General features: G+C 41.4%; 1 protein-coding gene across 1 annotated transcript in view; it reads right to left on the reverse strand.

The window, feature by feature from the left end:
• ACSS3 (acyl-CoA synthetase short chain family member 3) overlaps window positions 1-21210 on the reverse strand; it is a 220542-nt gene that overhangs the window by 55271 nt on the left and 144061 nt on the right. The window contains exons 10-11 of the mRNA XM_082255186.1: window positions 20575-20678; window positions 12954-13049 (exon numbers count right to left, since the gene is read on the reverse strand). Of these exons, the coding sequence (XP_082111312.1) occupies window positions 12954-13049; window positions 20575-20678 (200 nt within the window). The remainder of the gene's footprint in view (window positions 1-12953; window positions 13050-20574; window positions 20679-21210) is intronic.

Here is a 21210-nt window from a genome sequence, read left to right on the forward strand (position 1 = left end):
GGAACCTCGCTACTGATCCCTGTATCTCGCTACTGGATCAATCCCTCACTACTGGACCCTTCTACTACTAACCTTACTAGTGATAAGTACCCAACAGGGGAATCCTCCATAAGCTTACTTACACTATCTACCTCTGCACATTAAGGACTGTTACTATCTATGCATACTAATTCTATCATCTGCACTGTTACATAGATTGCTAGCTCTTGAGTCTACTACCATCTATCCTTGCACTGGGTTAGTCTATCCTGTATTTGTCATCTGCTGTCCTTACCACCTGTTACCATACTCGATTACTAACCTATCTGCATTCTACCTAATACCATCTAATACTATCTCTCCTGAACATTTCTATCAAGTGCTTACCATCTCTGTCACTGTTCACACCTGTCCCTTCAGCACATCATCTTCATACTATCATATACATCCTATCACTCCAGGAACATCTTATTGAGTGTGTATATCTGTATGCTGAAGCTGACAGGCCCACAGTGATGAGTCTGGAGAGTTGGATCTGGTTATTCAACACATCTCTACATGACTACTGAGTGGAGATTCTGCAGCTGCTAATCCAGTCTACTACAAAAACGCAGGAGCGTTACAGATTTAACGAACCTAAAAAATGGATTCAGCAGAATTACCCACTCAAGTGACACAATTAACACAACAAGTAAATACATTAATACTTGCTCTTACTGAAGTAAAAGAAGAAAATCAGACTCTGACACAGCAGGTAACCCGTCTTTCACGGCTCACTGCTGCTCAACCCACTGAACCTAAAATAAACCCTCCTCTAGTGTTTACAGGTGATAGGAAAAAATTTAGTGAATTCAAAAACGCATGTCAATTGCTTTTTTTGTTAAAACCTCGTACATACCCTACTGATCAAATTAAAGTCTGTACCGTTATCTCATACTTAACGGGTGATCCACGGGCCTGGGCAGACTCTCTCTTTGAGAAAAATGATCAGCTTCTCAACTCCTATTCTTTATTCCTAGCGGAACTCGCTAGTTTATATGATGACCCCAACAGGCAGAGTACTGCTGATATTCAATTGAGGGCTTTAAAACAAGGAAGGAGACCTGTAGAAGACTTTGTAGCTGAGTTCAAAAGATGGACCCTTGATTCAGGGTGGAATGATACATCTCTGCGAACTCAATTCAGACTCGGGTTGTCAGAAGCTGTTAAAGACGAGCTCGCCCGAGCGGATTTACCTGGCACCTTGGAAGCTTAATACAACTCAGTATCAACATCGACAGGCGACTGCGTGAAAGAAAGGCTGAGAAAATGGGAATGCCATTGTCTAGTCCTTCTCGGATTTCGGCCGTTGACCCTACTCCCATGGAGGTAGGAACCATACGCCCACCTTTATCAACTACTGAACGAGCCAGAAGAAGATCCAGAAACCTCTGCATGTACTGCGCATCCCCGGATCATTTGATAAGCGTCTGTCCCCTTGTCCGCAAAAAAGAGGAAGTGTCCACATGTCTTGCTAGGAGGATTAACGACTTCCTTTTCTAACCCCTATCTCTTTCTTCATTTGACATTGCAGTGGGACCAGACTAGGATTACCACCAAGGCTATGATCGACACCGGATCTTGTGGAAACTATATTTATACATGTTTTGTTACCTTAAATAAAATACCTATTATTTCAAAACCTAAACCTGTTTCTGTTAGTTTCATTAACGGTATTCCACTATCTTCTGGTCCAATCACCAACCAGACACAAGCACTCCTTGTCACTACTAACGAGTCTCATATGGAGACCACCACTTTTGATATACTATCTTCACCCCATTTTTCTATTATTTTGGGACTCCCCTGGTTACACACACATCAACCAATCATAGATTGGAAAAGACGGACTTTGTCTTTCCCTTCTCACTATTGCGAGATTACGTGTAACCTCCCATCTTATGGAAAGATCCTGTCTGTGGTGTCAGATGAGATTGCACCACTATGCTATCAGGACCTGTCCGAAGTATTCCTTGAAAAAAATGCTCAAGTGTTGCCTCCCCATAGGGATTATGATTGCACTATCGATCTACTCCCTAACAGCAAATTGCCTTTCGGTCATGTTTATCCTCTTTCACAGGATGAACTTTCTCATCTCAAGGAATACTTGAATGAGAATTTGACAAAAGGGTTCATCAGACCCTCTACTTCTCACACAACTGACAAGTATAAAGAAACCATTCAAATGGTCAGACGAAGCAAATCGAGCTTTCTGCTTGTTAAAATCAAGCTTTACTTCTGCTCCCATACTACGCCATCCAGACCCATCCCTCCAATATATTCTGGAGGTAGATGCGTCAAATATGGCAGTAGGAGCAGTTCTCTCCCAACGACCAACAAATACTTCACCACTCCACCCAGTTGCTTTCTTTTCAAAATCATTAAGCAGCCCAGAGGTGAATTACCCAGTGGGTGAAAAGGAGTTGCTTGCCATAAAACTGGCACTGGAGAATTAGCGACATCTACTTGAGGGTACCCGGTTACCAATACTCATATATACAGATCATAAAAACCTTCAATACCTCCAGACTAACAAAACTCTCTCCCACCGGCAGGTACGATGGTCATTATTCTTCCTAAGATTCAACTTCTTAGTGACCTACACGCCTGCAGACAAAAATAAAAAAGCGGATGCGCTATCACGATTAACCGAAGATAACTGCGCCGAAATCCCTTCTATTCCTATAATACCCTATGAACGTATTATTGGGGTTGTTCGTTCCCTGAAGGAAGAGATTTTGCACAGTATAGGATTGGATTCACCTCCACCACAACTAAGTACTGATGCAGAAGGCTTCCTCTATTACAACGACAAACTCTACATACCCCCTACTATGCGCACCAAGATCTTGGAGTTATCACATGATGTGCCCATGGCAGGACATATGGGTATGACGAAAACCCTTAATTTGCTTACTAGGCAGTTTTGGTGGCCTGATATGAAGACGTCTGTACAAAAATTTGTATCTTCATGTGACATCTGTGCAAGGTCCAAAATTGACACTACAAAACCATCTGGTCTACTCTGCAGTCTACCAATACCCCAGGCTCCATGGGAAGTTGTGTCCTTAGACTTTATAGTAGAACTACCACCTTCTAAAGGATTTAATACCATTCTAGTGTCAGTGGACCACCTGACAAAGATGGCACATTTCATCGCTATCCGTAGACTTCCTTCATCTAAACAAACAGCGGAACTACTGATGAAACATGTGTTCAAGTTACACGGAATTCCAAAGACTCTTTTATCCGACCGTGGTTCACAGTTCATCTCCAAATTTTGGCAAGCTCTTTGTCAAATATTACGGATTGAGCGAAAGCTCACTTCTCCCTACCACCCTCAGACCAACGGACAGACTGAAAGAGTCAACCAGTGTATAGAACAATATCTGCGTTGCTACACATCATACCTACAGGATGATTGGGTGGACCTTCTCCCTCTGGCGGAATTTGCTTATAACAACGCAACCCACAGTACTACTAAGCAAAGTCCGTTCTACTTGAACTATGGGTTTCATCCCACACTTCTTCCACCACGCATCCTACCATCAAGTAACCCAGTAGCCTCAGACTATCTTACCCAAATAAAGGACTCTCTGGGTTTACTTAATACCACTATCTCACACGCCCATAGCCAACAAAAAAGGTACTACGACCTACGTAGAAGACCTTCTCCTCAGTATGCTATTGGGGACCTTGTTTGGCTATTGACAAGAAATTTAAGATTAAAGATCCCTAGCAAAAATCTTGGACCTTTATTTCTGGGACCCTTCCCAATTAAGAAACTTATTGGAAAAGCTGCAGTACAGCTCACCTTACCAGCAGATCTCAAGATCCATCCCATCTTCCATGTGTCGCTACTGAAACCCCATGTTCCTAATCAAGGAATAAGGCCTACCATCTTGCCTCCACCTCCAGTACAAGTTGAAGGCGGAGAAGAATATGAGATTAAGGAGATTTTGGATTCTCGTATCCACAGAGGAAGACTCCAGTATCTCATAAGATAGAAGAACTATGGACCCCAAGATGACACCTGGTTGGATACCACTGATGTTCACGCACCTAGGCTTATACGAAGATTTCACTCGAAATACCCGGAGAAACCAGAGCTATAGGCCTTCAGGAGCCGGCCTTAAGGGGGAGGTACTGTAAGATTCTGGTACCTCTGGTACCCTTATTTTCAATTTTCTGTCAATATGCGTCCCACCTTTCTAATTAGGTGGTACGCATACACCTTTAGAACGGATGACATCATCGCCGAGCGCCGCAGAGCGGCTATTTAAACCACCGGCGTTCTCTCTCACGTTGTTCGTTCAACCTGCCTGTGTGTCCACATGCTTACAAGCTTGTCTTGCTGCCGGAACCTCCAGCTATTCTCTTTTACTTGGAACAGACCGGAACCTCGCTACTGATCCCTGTATCTCGCTACTGGATCAATCCCTCACTACTGGACCCTTCTACTACTAACCTTACTAGTGATAAGTACCCAACAGGGGAATCCTCCATAACCTTACTTACACTATCTACCTCTGCACATTAAGGACTGTTACTATCTATGCATACTAATTCTATCATCTGCACTGTTACATAGATTGCTAGCTCTTGAGTCTACTACCATCTATCCTTGCACTGGGTTAGTCTATCCTGTATTTGTCATCTGCTGTCCTTACCACCTGTTACCATACTCGATTACTAACCTATCTGCATTCTACCTAATACCATCTAATACTATCTCTCCTGAACATTTCTATCAAGTGCTTACCATCTCTGTCACTGTTCACACCTGTCCCTTCAGCACATCATCTTCATACTATCATATACATCCTATCACTCCAGGAACATCTTATTGAGTGTGTATATCTGTATGCTGAAGCTGACAGGCCCACAGTGATGAGTCTGGAGGGTTGGATCTGGTTATTCAACACATCTCTACATGACTACTGAGTGTTTTTATTCTAGGCCATGTGTCCACAGACAGCAGCTATCTGGGTCATGAAGTATCCAATTTAGGGTGTGTCCCTATCCTTAATTGCTAATTGAATGAGAGGACTGGGAAACAAGGATTTCGGGCACAAATGTTTTTTTAAAAACAAATTATTTTATTCAAAACATGTTTAAAACCAAAGAAAAGTACAGGCATATAATTATGTGTTAAGGACCAAACCAGACCCATAGATGGTCTATACTGTGGTGTATCTTAATACATACAGTTTAGAACAATGGTTTACATACATCTTAAAGTACAGAACAATTAGTAGTCATATCATTCTCAGGACTATTCACTCACGATCAGACAAAAACCACCGGCGGACACCAAAATAGACAAGGTGTCGGTCCGTGGGATCAACTGAGAGTGTGAATTAGCTTCCACCATATAATATTTGACCTTTGCTCGACATGTTTCGCTTTCTTAGGAGAAAAGCTTCATCTGGAGCATATCATTTCGTTTGTCTGTGTAAAGAACAATACTGTTTAGACATGTTGCATGAAGATAACATTATTTATGATGTTTCATAATACCATGTCCATTATTCCACTTAGTTAAAAATATACACATATATTGCATTTAAATAGGTCCTTATATTTTTTGTATAGATATATCAACACAATATATCATTGAGTCTTAAGTTGCGTCTAGCATCCAAGGAGGTATTCGGTTGGGGGAGATCAAACGCCGGGGATTACCAAAAGCGAGGCATATGTGGGGACCCACCCCGTAATTACATTGTCACCAAAATATAAAAAGTGGTACATATGGTAAACAGAGGGGGGGACATACATACCTGTACAGTAATAGTCAGGCATAAATCTCAATTCCGTAGGGGAGTTTTTTAACGAAGAGGACTGTTGTGCGTTTGTGGAAAGCACCGTATTTTGGCACCTATATGAGCATGTAGTAGTGAGGGTAATCACTCCATATTTACTAGATGGATAAGAAAAAGGAATAGATGTTTTTTAAAAGAGGGAACTAGTTAGTATATTGGTTCTATAATTATTATTAAAAGATCGAAAAAAAGAGTATGTGCCAGCCAAGAAGGCTGGAACATTCCAGGGTGACAAAGGAAAAAGGAAAAAGAAAAAAGAAAAAGAAGAAAAAATAATAATATATATATATGTATACTGCATGCATGTGAGTAGATTGCATAGATATCCACAGAGACCCAGTAGTTGTCCCAGAAAGGGGTGATTAAAGAATTCATATTGACTTAGTAAACAGAGATAGGTGATTAGACATATAATTGGAACCAGGTAACGAGTCCATATATGGGAACTCTCCGTGCAGCAATGGGCCACTCATGGAGTGTCCAACATCTTAATTTGTATTTTTAATATATATAAATATCCATGTGTATATAGATCCTTATACATAGGATGGAGTTAAATCTTAAGCATGGTATCAAGTTTGTACCCGAATAAACGTTTCTATAATCCAATGGGTGTAACCCAAATTGCATATGCACGGATGATTCCATCATGGAGTCAGAATGCATGCTGTATTAAACTAATAATAGCAAAAAGGAATGATGATAGGATATCATAGGATACAATAAATCCATCTGGGGTAAGAAAGCCCGAGATATGGACATTCAGAACAGCTCACCAGACCTGGAGAGGACGGGAGCCTAGTGCATGTAGCGTGTCCCTTATGGCTGTCTAAACGCTGTATAACAGGATGAAATTGAAGTAAGTATGTGAGTCCCAACAAAAGTAAAATAAACGTTAGTGCCACATGCTAAGGGTAAAGCTGTATCACTTACTCCGTGCCGCGCTATTCCAAACTTGCACACAGTCCTCGCCGGATGGGGTAATACCGCCATACAGGGGTGTGTAGCCATCGCCCTTAAATGGCGTGGATCCCGGGCGGTTCGTCAGCAGACGTCACCGCCCCGGCCACTCCCCCCGGAACATCGACAGAGAGCAGGCACGGGGACACCCCGCCAACGCTCTCCACCATGTCCGAGGTGTAACTGGACCACATGAAGGCAGGAACTGCCTCCGTAGTCCATACAGGTGCCACAGGAAGTTCCGCCCGAAAGGGCGGAGCCGCACTGTGGCCCGTCTGGCCGCACATATCTCGCTGGTTTTGGAGAGTCCTCAGCGCTTACCCACAACGCCCCCTCAGGATCTGTCAGCAATTACATGAAAAAGAACTAATGCCTGTAAGGAAAACACAAATAGATAATGTCATATTAAAAACATCCATATACAAATGCATATATTTCACCACATATTGTTACAGTACATGATATGTTCCTGAAAAAACAGGATAAATACATCAATCATTTTTCAAAGGTATTTCATCAATATTAGTTGGTTATATAATATAGAAGAACAATAGGGGCATTCTACAGTGGTTGCCCTAGTGAAAGGATAGGGACAGAACTGCCCCCTAATTAAGACACTCTCATATTTTTTCTCTCAACAACAAATGTATATATATGCTACCACAAGTGCAAACATATATTTCCTTAAGGATATAATTTTCTTACGTCATTTAGATTTTTTTAAAAACTGGTCATGAACATCATGATGGAATTCCTTCCCATTCCATCATGATGTTCATGACCAGTTTTTAAAAAAATCTAAATGACGTAAGAAAATTATATCCTTAAGGAAATATATGTTTGCACTTGTGGTAGCATATATATACATTTGTTGTTGAGAGAAAAAATATGAGAGTGTCTTAATTAGGGGGCAGTTCTGTCCCTATCCTTTCACTAGGGCAACCACTGTAGAATGCCCCTATTGTTCTTCTATATTATATAACCAACTAATATTGATGAAATACCTTTGAAAAATGATTGATGTATTTATCCTGTTTTTTCAGGAACATATCATGTACTGTAACAATATGTGGTGAAATATATGCATTTGTATATGGATGTTTTTAATATGACATTATCTATTTGTGTTTTCCTTACAGGCATTAGTTCTTTTTCATGTAATTGCTGACAGATCCTGAGGGGGCGTTGTGGGTAAGCGCTGAGGACTCTCCAAAACCAGCGAGATATGTGCGGCCAGACGGGCCACAGTGCGGCTCCGCCCTTTCGGGCGGAACTTCCTGTGGCACCTGTATGGACTACGGAGGCAGTTCCTGCCTTCATGTGGTCCAGTTACACCTCGGACATGGTGGAGAGCGTTGGCGGGGTGTCCCCGTGCCTGCTCTCTGTCGATGTTCCGGGGGGAGTGGCCGGGGCGGTGACGTCTGCTGACGAACCGCCCGGGATCCACGCCATTTAAGGGCGATGGCTACACACCCCTGTATGGCGGTATTACCCCATCCGGCGAGGACTGTGTGCAAGTTTGGAATAGCGCGGCACGGAGTAAGTGATACAGCTTTACCCTTAGCATGTGGCACTAACGTTTATTTTACTTTTGTTGGGACTCACATACTTACTTCAATTTCATCCTGTTATACAGCGTTTAGACAGCCATAAGGGACACGCTACATGCACTAGGCTCCCGTCCTCTCCAGGTCTGGTGAGCTGTTCTGAATGTCCATATCTCGGGCTTTCTTACCCCAGATGGATTTATTGTATCCTATGATATCCTATCATCATTCCTTTTTGCTATTATTAGTTTAATACAGCATGCATTCTGACTCCATGATGGAATCATCCGTGCATATGCAATTTGGGTTACACCCATTGGATTATAGAAACGTTTATTCGGGTACAAACTTGATACCATGCTTAAGATTTAACTCCATCCTATGTATAAGGATCTATATACACATGGATATTTATATATATTAAAAATACAAATTAAGATGTTGGACACTCCATGAGTGGCCCATTGCTGCACGGAGAGTTCCCATATATGGACTCGTTACCTGGTTCCAATTATATGTCTAATCACCTATCTCCGTTTACTAAGTCAATATGAATTCTTTAATCACCCCTTTCTGGGACAACTACTGGGTCTCTGTGGATATCTATGCAATCTACTCACATGCATGCAGTATACATATATATATATTATTATTTTTTCTTCTTTTTCTTTTTTCTTTTTCCTTTTTCCTTTGTCACCCTGGAATGTTCCAGCCTTCTTGGCTGGCACATACTCTTTTTTTCGATCTTTTAATAATAATTATAGAACCAATATACTAACTAGTTCCCTCTTTTAAAAAACATCTATTCCTTTTTCTTATCCATCTAGTAAATATGGAGTGATTACCCTCACTACTACATGCTCATATAGGTGCCAAAATACGGTGCTTTCCACAAACGCACAACAGTCCTCTTCGTTAAAAAACTCCCCTACGGAATTGAGATTTATGCCTGACTATTACTGTACAGGTATGTATGTCCCCCCCTCTGTTTACCATATGTACCACTTTTTATATTTTGGTGACAATGTAATTACGGGGTGGGTCCCCACATATGCCTCGCTTTTGGTAATCCCCGGCGTTTGATCTCCCCCAACCGAATACCTCCTTGGATGCTAGACGCAACTTAAGACTCAATGATATATTGTGTTGATATATCTATACAAAAAATATAAGGACCTATTTAAATGCAATATATGTGTATATTTTTAACTAAGTGGAATAATGGACATGGTATTATGAAACATCATAAATAATGTTATCTTCATGCAACATGTCTAAACAGTATTGTTCTTTACACAGACAAACGAAATGATATGCTCCAGATGAAGCTTTTCTCCTAAGAAAGCGAAACATGTCGAGCAAAGGTCAAATATTATATGGTGGAAGCTAATTCACACTCTCAGTTGATCCCACGGACCGACACCTTGTCTATTTTGGTGTCCGCCGGTGGTTTTTGTCTGATCGTGAGTGAATAGTCCTGAGAATGATATGACTACTAATTGTTCTGTACTTTAAGATGTATGTAAACCATTGTTCTAAACTGTATGTATTAAGATACACCACAGTATAGACCATCTATGGGTCTGGTTTGGTCCTTAACACATAATTATATGCCTGTACTTTTCTTTGGTTTTAAACATGTTTTGAATAAAATAATTTGTTTTTAAAAAAACATTTGTGCCCGAAATCCTTGTTTCCCAGTCCTCTCATTCAATGACTACTGAGTGGAGATTCTGCAGCTGCAAATCCAGCCTACTACAAAAACGCAGGAGCGTTACACCTATATTAATACATTTTGTTATCAATAAAGTTCATGTTCTTAAGTTTATACCATGGCTTGCCTCATTCACCTCCTACCTCTTAGAACTCTCATGGGTCTTTCCCAAAATTTGCCTTAAAGTACATTGAAATCTTTGCAGAGCAAAAAAAAAAAAACAAGGGCATGCCAAACACATCACCAATGTAGAATGGTAAGAAGAGGGTTCTGACTAAGTGTGTTTTGGCACTACACTATGCCTAAAACACTAGGAATGATTTGAGTGTTAAAAAGCTTACAAATAAAATTACATTTCTGGAGACCTGACTTTACAGTTCACATTCACACTCGCCATGTGTGATTCACAGCTTTGGGCTTATCTCAGAGCAGATAATAGATGTTCTGCATATCAAATATCTTCAAAGCTGTGAACAGCACCTTCTGTATAAACTCAACACTTTCTAAAGCTTTCCCACAAAGAAATACTGTATGAAAGACGGGTATTTAAAGATAAAAGACTCTGTCTCACTGCTCTCCTAATATAGCATGGTGCCTTAAGTATAAAAAAGGCACAGAGGTACATTGAACTTTCCAAGTCCTTAGCATTTGAATTAATACCAAGTATTGGCAAAAAGTTTCATATTGTGAAAGAAAGCCTTTAAACATTTCCAAATGGAGAAACAAAAAACAGAACTAATACACCTTAACTAAAAACAGGATTTCAGAAACGAGTGTATTGGGTATTCATTTTGGATTTATAGCCTATAGAAAAATCTGCATTCGTGAAAAATGGATTCATTGTTATCCAAATATGTGTTCGCAGGACTTCTGCCCAATTCAGCTTTGTATTTAACACTGTCTTAGTTGAAAAAAGATTGGTATTTCTGTCCGCCCAGTTCTCATCTTTACACAGCACTGCCAGAATGTATAGCTATCCTAGTGACCTGATATTTCTCTGCTGCAGCTAAGAAATGACGCTCAGTCAACTTACAGCTCCCAGCCTGTGAATGGATAGTGAAGGAGCAGCAACAAACTGATGAAATTATTTCTCCTGTTCACCTCCAGTCAGCATGATCCTTGACTGCACATATGAATGCAGGCACCAGATTGACCCTTAATCTACCTAATGAAGCTCTACTAAAGATTGGATTAGAAGAGGCTGCTGAAAAGTCTGATTCAGGCATTTATTCTAGTTTCATTGAAATCCATTTTTTTAAAGGCCAAATGTAGTTTCCCTGTAAAGTTTTCAAATTAAGTCAGGTTGGATAAAAAAATAAGCATTATTTATTGCCTCCCCAGAACCAGCACAAAATCCCTATGGCTAGAAGGTAGACTAAATCAGTCTGACATGCCACCTGCCTTAAAGCATAACTCCACTTTTGTTGAGAAAAAAACCTTCCCCTCTGGGTGATTTATGTACATTGCAAGGATTAGAACAACCTTTGTTGCAGATTCCTACCTTTTGTTATTCTGAAGAAATCCCCGTTTGTTCCTGTGTGCTCAGTGGGTCTAATGGGAATGGTTTCATAATAATCAATCAGCTGTGCAGGTGCATGGCACTCTTTAGGAAAGCTGCTGGGCCTGCATCCCTTTAGACGTGTTCCTATTGGGAGTATCTCCCTAAAAATGACAATTTTGTTGCAGGGGATGCCTGAAATCGAAATTGTATTTTAGGCAGACTGCTGGGAAAATCGGTGAGCCAATCATACAAGCAGGAAATTATGTTTCTGGGGTGTGGTCAGTATACATTCTGTGTACAGAACAGCACCAGGTAGCCATATTGCATTGCATTTTCAGAAAATTACAGCCGCTGCAGATTGAAAAGGAAAGGTAACTTTTAATAACATTCAATTGCAATAGGAGTTGTGTCACAATTGTATACACTGTATTATGTTTTCTTTATTTGCAATTTTTTTTCCCCCATGAAAGTGGAGTTACCCTTTAAGCAGGGTATACATGCTGAGTTTTTTTTTTTTTTTTTTGTTTTTTGTTCAACCAGTGGGTTCATCAGTGGGTTTATCAATACAGTGCTGTAATTAGCAAGGTTTGCAATCCCTGCCCATTACAGCAGTGGGTATGGACTCAGTAGGGGGCCTCTCAGACCACCATAAGTCCCGGTTCACACTTAGGGGGCTTCAAAGTCACCCGACTTTGAAGCCACACCGCACAGCATAACTTCATCACAGCTTGCAAACGACTTCTTTAACAAAAGTCAGTGTAAGTCGCTCTGAAGTTGCCCCCAAGTAGTGCAGGAACCTTTCTCTAAGTCAGATCGACTTGAATCGATCCAATTAGAATGAATCCATTGCACTGGATGGGGCACGACTTGTCAGGGAAATGTGAACCGAGTCTAATAAGACCATTGCTCTCAAAGGGGTTGATTCACTAAAACTGGATTGCAAAATATGGTGCAGCTGTGCGTGGTAGCCAATCAACTTCCAACTTCAGCTTGTTCAATTAAGCTTTGACAAAAAACCTGGAAGCTGATTGTTTTTTATGTACAGCTGCACCAGATTTTGCACTCCAGTCTTAGTAAATCAACCCCAAAGTGTTGCTATTTTTAGGTGCATAACCTGCTGGCTTATAGGACTTTTAAGCTGAGGCTAGGAAAACATAAAAAAATAAAGCAAATTACCGCTCATTTTTGTATTTGGCATAGCTTTTTTTTTGTATCGTTTATGGGGGAACTACAATTGTGCTTTAAATAAATATTTAACTGCATTCAGTGGTGTTTTTTTCCATATCTACTTGGACTGTGTGTTACTAAACACAGGACCCTGCATTGTTTATATCTGGTCTCCCACAGTACACAGAAAATGGAAATGCAATTATTTTACAATTACGCACCATTATACCCTGGAACAGGCTTCCCTGCTTGTCCTGCAGGAGGTGTCAAAGAATTCCCAAGTCCTATACAAGTTGCTGTGATAGAAGATCCAGTTTCTACAAAACAAATTAGTAAAGATATTTACACATTTTATATAAAAACTTACATGGAAAACATAGCACTTCTTTATGGGCCATTTCATGAAAAAATAGATGACTACTTAGAGGGGGACCTATATCTGCCATTCCTGGCTCAAAACCTCATCAGCCATAGTATAAAGAAACCTAATCACTAGAAGCTTTAACATAAAATAATTGTAAAAGGCATTTTCAACTGATGTGAATGTAGAATAAATATGTGTAAAGCGCTGCGTAAATTGACGTCACTATAGAAGTACCGATAATAAATAAATAAATATTTCGATTTCATTTTACTTTAGCTACATTTTAAAGGAAGTTGAAAAAAAAAAACAGACTGGCTGGGTCACCAGGTGAAAATAAAGGGGAAACAAATAGGAAAAAAGAAAACAAATGCAACCACCACAGTTAAAGATTGGTAGGCTGCAATATATTTAAAGTAAGTGACCAAAGTGAAGGAATCCTGGCCATTCACCAGGGTCACCAGAACTAGTGTCCCATTGGAAGATTTCCCCTTTAAATTTTCTTTTACTATCACTTTTGATAATAATGGTAAACAGGACAAATAGAGAGAGTGAATCTCCCTAAGGCCCCGTTCACACTGGGGCGATCCGACTTCCCGGGGCGATATCACAGGTCTCGGCGCGCTGCTCGCACCGCGACCTCGGAGCGGCCGGCACGGACTTCACAACATTGAAGTCAATGCAGGTCGCTCCAGGTCGCCCCAAAGAAGCTCCGGACCCTTTTTCTAAGTCGGAGCGACTTGTGTCGCTCCTATTAGAACGGGTCCACAGCTTCTCTATGCCAGGCAACCTACGGCGACCTGTCAGGCGACCAGGTCGCCTGACAGGTCACCCCAGTGTGAACGGGGGCTCATAGTGACCATCATAGGAGAAAAAAAAACCTTACCTGAATGTCAATATGCTAAAATCAATTTAGTGAACCGTACATCAGGAGGGTGATCCAAGGAGATATCAGTGAAACCGCAGGGGAGAATATAGGATCCCAAATCTAGCCTGAGACAATGAATAATAGATTCACTGATGATGGGGCAATAAGTAGCCCGGGAACTAGATACTGAACCTACCAATATATTAATGCCATATGAAACAGGGCCGGAGAAGCATGGTACAGTTCAAAAAGATTAATTATATTTCAGCTCTTAAGGTATCCAGTGGTTGAACCTCCAAATAGGTTGCTCAAAACCAGACAATCCTATGCATTGGCTCTAAAATGAAGCAAATATACAATTATATAGTGACCGCAAGTCACCATAAAGGCAGCAAAGTTACATTCAGCTGGCCACTAATAGCTGAAGTAAATGACCTCTATCTGGCATGAAACATCCCATTTGTCCTGAGTAGGCCACTGTTACAATAGTGGTTTAGGGGGTCCTTTATTCCAGGCCAGCCAGGTCAGGGGCGTCAATGCCTGCCTCGGACCATCCCAGTTGTGCACAGATTTTCCATCATGGCGCTGGAGATCCAACGCGTAAGCGTGTGAAGTCATGTCCAGCAGCAATCACACATGCGCGGTGCTTTCATTTGGATTTACGCATTCCCCATCGGCACCATTGGATGCTGGGGGAGGTTGGGGACTACAATGTTTTGATAAATGGTAGTCGCACAAGTGACTACCATACAGTCTTTGACTTATAGTGATTATGTATGCACTACTTATAAAAGTCTCCTGAAAAAGCCACAGTAGAAACATGTGGAGCTGAAGTCACTGCATCTGTACCATAATTGCATGGATACTGTATGATTATTTTACATAGAACATGTTGATTTTAAAAATGTTAAAATAACATGTTGTTACATTTATAAAACATGTTGAACAATATAATAGCACACACATACACAGGAAAAAAATTGGTTTTCAAATCTTGCAAGGCTATTTAAAAACACCTGCTCTTATGAAGTAAATATGGGGATTTGGTCACACCATATTGGCCATACTGTGCTTAAGCCCACCACTACGCCAAAGTACCCCATTTTCAGTGGGTCCTACAGTTTTGCTATGGTTTTGAGAAGTGGGATTATCTTCTCTATGAATAGTGTAGGACCCACTGAAAATGGGGTACTTTGACATAGTGGTGGGCTTAAGCACAGTATGGCCAATATGGTGTGACCAAATCCTCATATTTACTGTATAAGAGCAGGTGTTTTTAAATAGCCTTGCAAGATTTGAAAACCAATTTTTTTCTGTGTATGTGTGCGCTATTATATTGTTCAATTTCTATATTGGTCTTTTAGCAGCACCAACCTGAGAATTGTGTGTTTTAGGGTGTGCCCCCCAATATTTTTTGTTACATTTATAAAACAATCTGTCTGTGTTGCACCTTAAAAATCCAATTTCTTTGCTGTCCTCGACATGTTGATTAAGGGATATGGTGCCTATGACTCTCGGACATCCAGCAATTCCTCCATTTTGTCTACCTAATGGGGGCACAAACAGCAATAAAAACCTGACTGGTTTTCTGATCCCTCTCCATTTATCTAATCTCCACTCTATCTGAAACTAAAAAAAAATACGTTTGCTTTAAGCTTTTATATTTCATCTGATGGGTGCATTTTATTTTACTATTCTGACATACTTCACAAGATCAGTATGCTCTACTTTGTTGTGGGAAATGTGACTTTTTCAAGTCTCTATCAAGAGCAGCAAGCTGTTAAAGAATTTAGAGGAGTGGTGATATACTTTGAACCATATTTTATGGAGGAAAAAGTAAATATATAAAAGGTGATCAATAAATTCCTTACAAGTGCAAAGCTGAATGTTTGACAAAACATTGTTTGATCGACTATTGATCCCCCCTAAGATAAGCAGCACAAACCACACTGGCCCACTTGCTGCCTCTTTTGGCTCTTCTACATTGACGTAAACATGGCAAACTTACAAGTTTACAGAGTGCTCTGAAAATTTGCTGCAGTCAAATTGCAAAAGTATTAGCCTTCTACCTATCCATCTATCTGTGGGCAGCTTACAGATATCTGAATGTATCTCAGTCAGCAGTCCTTTACAATCCATGTTATGTTGATAACCACAAAAGACATCATATACAAACCTATAAATGCAAAAAATAGGGATGCATAGAAAATAAAAATGTGATAAAAGTAATTTAAAAAATGACTTCTCTTCAACTTAAAATGTGTATTCATGCTTTTGGATATTACTCTTGCAAAAAAGCACAAGAATAAATAGATCATTGTGGCCTGAAACTGTATGCTAATAATGGGCCTAACTACAGGATGTCTATAGACTTATGTGATTCTTGCGATCACTTCTGTTGATAGGTGTTAATAGAGGGCAGATGAAGGTTGAAGAGAGCACAGGAACCTAAACCAGCCTCACACACAAGTCCTTCTGGTAAATACCAGAAATGTCACATGACCAACCTGTGTCTGTTATCAGCCAATACCGTAATAAGAGTCACAGGAGCTGGAGGACGGAAGGTTGTTTATATACTTGAAGCTTATTTAAATCCAGGAAAAAAAAGTGAGATAAATACAGCTTACCATTCCTTGAAGGATAAGTCCAGGCAAAACCTAACGCTAAACCTACTATCTAGGGTCTATCTAACCCTGTAAAGCAAAAATTGCTGTACTTCCCTCTTCACTTGACAATGGAAACCCCATAGTAAGTCTATTGGTGAGGTCACTTCCCATTCATTTCACAGCCGTTGTCGATCCTCTCCTGCACACAGCTTCCATCGCTGGAGATCGGAGTGGATAGGGTGCAGAAAAGGTAAGTACAGAGATTTTTGCTTTACAGGATTAGATAAATTAGGTTTAGAATGTGGCAGAGAGCAGGTTTAGGGTTAGTTAGGTTTTGCCTGGACTTCTCCTCTAAGCCAGGTACACACATTTGTTGTTAAAAAAAAAAAACGCAGACATTCAGCCTGTGTGTATGTCGGTCTATCCGACAGAAGCTAGCCGTTTGGCCATCTACATACTAACTTGGCATAGTATAGCGGCTCCAACCGAGGCTGACCCACCGGGTTGAATGGAAAAAAAAACAATAGTGTGTACCAGGCTTTAGATGTGGTGGTGGTATTCATTTTCTTTTTAATTTTTTTACTTTATTTTCATCTGTTTATACAGCTAGTACCATTTCCTGTCCTAGCGTGACAACCTTCGCTCAGCATACTGTAACAATGGAGGAGTAGAGTTCTCACTCTAGGACTGGATGTGGAAAGTGCGGCAAGACTAAAACAACTTTTCATCTCCATTTCATAGAAGAGGGATGCTTTGCAGTTCATAAAAAATAGCTGTAAAGGCTGAGAACACTGAGATTTCAGCTAATTGCACAGTAATTTACAAGGACACTGGATATCTGGCAAAAAAAGTTTTTGCAGAAAATGTTTTTGGCCTGAAAAAAAGGAAAACCAATGCAGCTACAGCATCGAAGGACTGATAAGCTGCAATATACAGTAGTGTATTACATTTTTGTTCTTGTGTTTGGTTAAACTTTAAATGTTGGTAATACAATTTCTCTTATTTTTTCGTGCGTAGTTTAAACTCCGACCCTTTTTGCAAATTCACATTCCAAAAGCAAAAAACAATGCCTTTAAAACTTTAGTAACAAACACAAGATCAAATGTCCTTTCCTTTACGTACTTTAGTATGTGGATGGACACTTACATTAAGATGATGATCTGGAGCTGATATAACTACTGTATATCTAAGGGAATTGGTTTAGTCTGAAGAAAATGCTGATGCTGTCTTTTGATTTTTGTATTGCATTATTACAGAACTCAAACCAGACAATTCTGAATTGAGTCACGAGGGATGATATACTGTATCTGGAGGAAAAGCATTAATTCTAAAACTGATCTGTTGAAAAGATCAAAGAAAAGAAAAAAACAAACTTAAAACAAAATAGTAGCCCAACATTTCTTTGTTCCAGCTTTCAAAATCTTCCCTCATTTTTTAAACAATATATACCACTGGATTTTAAATGTAACTATCAACGTTTGGATATTCTGATTTCATTTTTTTTTTTTTTTTTTTTATTGCAGACTTTTCCAATCCCCTCTTGATCCTCCAGACCAGTGGTGATTAAACTCAGGGTCATCTTCAATGTGGGACAAAAGGGTCTGCTGCCCAGGGTCCAGTCATTGTTTAGGGGCTTAAAGCAGCTGCCCTTGAGCCTCTTGTCTTGGAGAGCCCTGGACCGGTGGCGGCGGGAGCAGGGAGAAACGAGAGCCCGGGAGGAAGAAGGACTTCCTAACCAACAGAGGTCAGGAGCAGCAGCCACAGCATGCCTGAGGCAGTGGCGCCACCCAGAGCCTGGATTCCTCCAACCTCCTCTCCACTCCCAGCTCTGACAGCAGCATGGAGGACAGGCGGATCGGGGCCCCCTGAGGACTGGCGGGAGGTGCATGCAGCCAGGGGACTGCTACCCGCCCTCCTCTCCACTCCCAGCCCTGACAGTGGCCCATAGGACAGGAGGATCGGCAGGAGGCGCAGGCAGCCATGGACTGCTACCCACCTGGGACAGTCTGCTGCCTAATACATAACAAGGGATTCGCTGGAAGAAGCAGAGCACCTCACCCAGAAGAAGAATGGGCCCTCCTCGCTGCTGGCTAGCATGAACATCCTGACATGAAGATACTGGGCATCATACACACCTACCCACAGACAGAGGATACTCAGGAGGGACTGCAGACCGAGCTACGGGTCTCTCTCTCATCCTCCCCTCTCACCCCCTCTCTCTTACCCCCTCTCTCTCTCTCTCTCTCTCTCTCTCACCCCCTCTCTCGCTCACTCCCCTCTCCCCCTCTCTCTTTCTCCCTCGCACTCTCACCCTTCTCTCTCTCACTTCCCCTCTCTGTTCACCCCCTCTCTTTCTCTCACCTCCCTCAATCTCTAACCCTCTCTCTGTTTCACTCATCCACCATCTCTCTCTTTTACTCACCCACCCTCTCTCTTGTGTGAATACTGACTGAAAGGTGACAGTAAGTCAGTGTGATCCCATCCCCACCCAGCTATGCCACTGATCACATCCACCCCAAGCACTGCCACTGATCCTGTTTCCCCCTCCCCCAAGAATTGTTACTGATCCCACCCCCCCCAAATCCTATCTCTCCACCAGCATTACCACTCATTCCATCCCTACCAGCACTCGCTTCACTCATCCCAACCCCCATCCCCCTAGCATTGCCACTGATCCCATCACATCAACCCCCCAGCACTACCAATGATCACACCTCCCTCCCCCCAGCACTGCCATTAATACCATTTCACCCCCCCCCCACCACCACCACTGCCACTGAAACCCCCCCCCCCCCAAGCCCCAGCAACCAATGGGTGAGCAGTGATGATGTGCAGTAACCTCTAGCAACCAATCAGCAAGTAAAAATTATGGGCTGTAACCTCTAGCAACTAATCACTGATTGCATGCGGGGGGGGGGGGGGGGGCAAAGAAAATGTTTGCCCAGGGTCCAATTGTTATTAAAGATGGCCCAGGTCAAACTGCAGCTCTTTCCTTGCCTTTATTTAGCCCTCAAAACACTATTCCTCCTTCTCACACAAAGGATGGGGCACAGTTCTTCCTACAACAGATAGGCCAGGATTCAACCAACTGAAACCAACAATGGGGCACTGTCCTTCCAAATGACACCAAAGACAGGGGCACTTTTCCTCCCACTGACCCCAACAGCAGGCACTACTCATCCCCTTGACCCCAAGGTTAGAGCACTATTACTTCCCCTGACACCAAGGATGAGGCACTATTATTCCCCCCCGAGACCAAGGTCTGGACATTACTCCTCCCCTGACACCAATGATAGGGCACTATTCCTCCTACTTACACCAAGGATGGGGCACTATTCCGGCCCCTGACTCCAAGAATGGGTCACTACCCATTCCCCAGACATAATTTCTCCACCTGACATCAATATCTAGGCACTATTTCACCCCTTGACACTAAGAATAAGGCACTATTTCTCCCACTGACACTAACAATGGGGCAACATTCATTTTTCTACCGACTACCTATACTTAATATTTACTTCCACTGACCACAAACCCCGGAGCATTTTTTACTCCCATTGACCATCATGTTTAGGGTGTTGTTTAGTCCCATTGACACTGGTTGACACCGGTTCACAAGCTGGCTCCCTAAAGTCAGAAGGACAGTGTACTGGCCCTTTGTTTGGAAAGTCTGAAGACCTGCTCTAGACAAAACAAAAATGTGTGAGGAGTCGGACATGCATTATATGAAGATATCCTGTCATCAACCTTAAAAAATGCCAGTATAAATCGCAAAAAAAAAAAAAAAAAATCAATCAAAATCAAGATTTTCATTCTCCATGCAAAAGCATCACCAGGCTGCAAAGGTAATGTGTTGTCCTAAACAAAAAATATGGATTTCTGAGAATATTAACCTGGTAAAGTCTCATGAGCAGCTTCATTTATTCAGTAATATAATGTATATTTTACTGACTAGTAGTTTTGACACTTCGGTTATGCCTAAAAACTGCCTCTACAAACGTGCTTACCTGTTTGCCACCAATGATCCAGCACTGGTACTTTGAAGATAGTTTTGGCCCATTCCAACGTTTCCACATCACAGCGCTCTCCAGCAACAAACAACGTGCGGAACCTATTTAAAAAGAAAAGCAGCACAGCATAAATAGTGGTGTAAACATGAGCATCCAGTTTGCTTCAAAGCGTTAACATTATTGGAACTTTTTTTCCTATCCTTATATTCACTAAAATAGCTTTATGGAAAGAGAGTTGTTTAGCTCTACACAAAATGTAGTAAACAATCGGTTTTGAAGAAAAGTGGCAGCCAGAAAGATGAACAACTGAAGAAAATGGTAGGAGTCAAACTGTAATCAGCTTTTTTATTTCTAAAAATATTTAGTCACATATATGTTGTGCTAAATTCTAAAGCTAATGTCACACGAGTGACTCTACCACTAGCGATTTGTCAATATTACCAGTAGCAGGGTTGTCAAGAAGCTGCCTGTTTGTTTTATGAAAAGACTCCCTCTTTAGCTGTGGCATTGAGAGGTCACTGCCATTGCTAGCAATCAAATTCAGCAGTGTTTGGACCAGCAACAGAGTGATATCTCACTGCATCTGGCTACAGTTGGAGCAATTATATATGTACAGACTAGCAGCCTCTTTAG

This window comes from Pelophylax lessonae, assembly GCF_965119305.1.
Source record: "Pelophylax lessonae genome assembly, chromosome: 4".
NCBI lineage: Eukaryota > Metazoa > Chordata > Amphibia > Anura > Ranidae > Pelophylax > Pelophylax lessonae.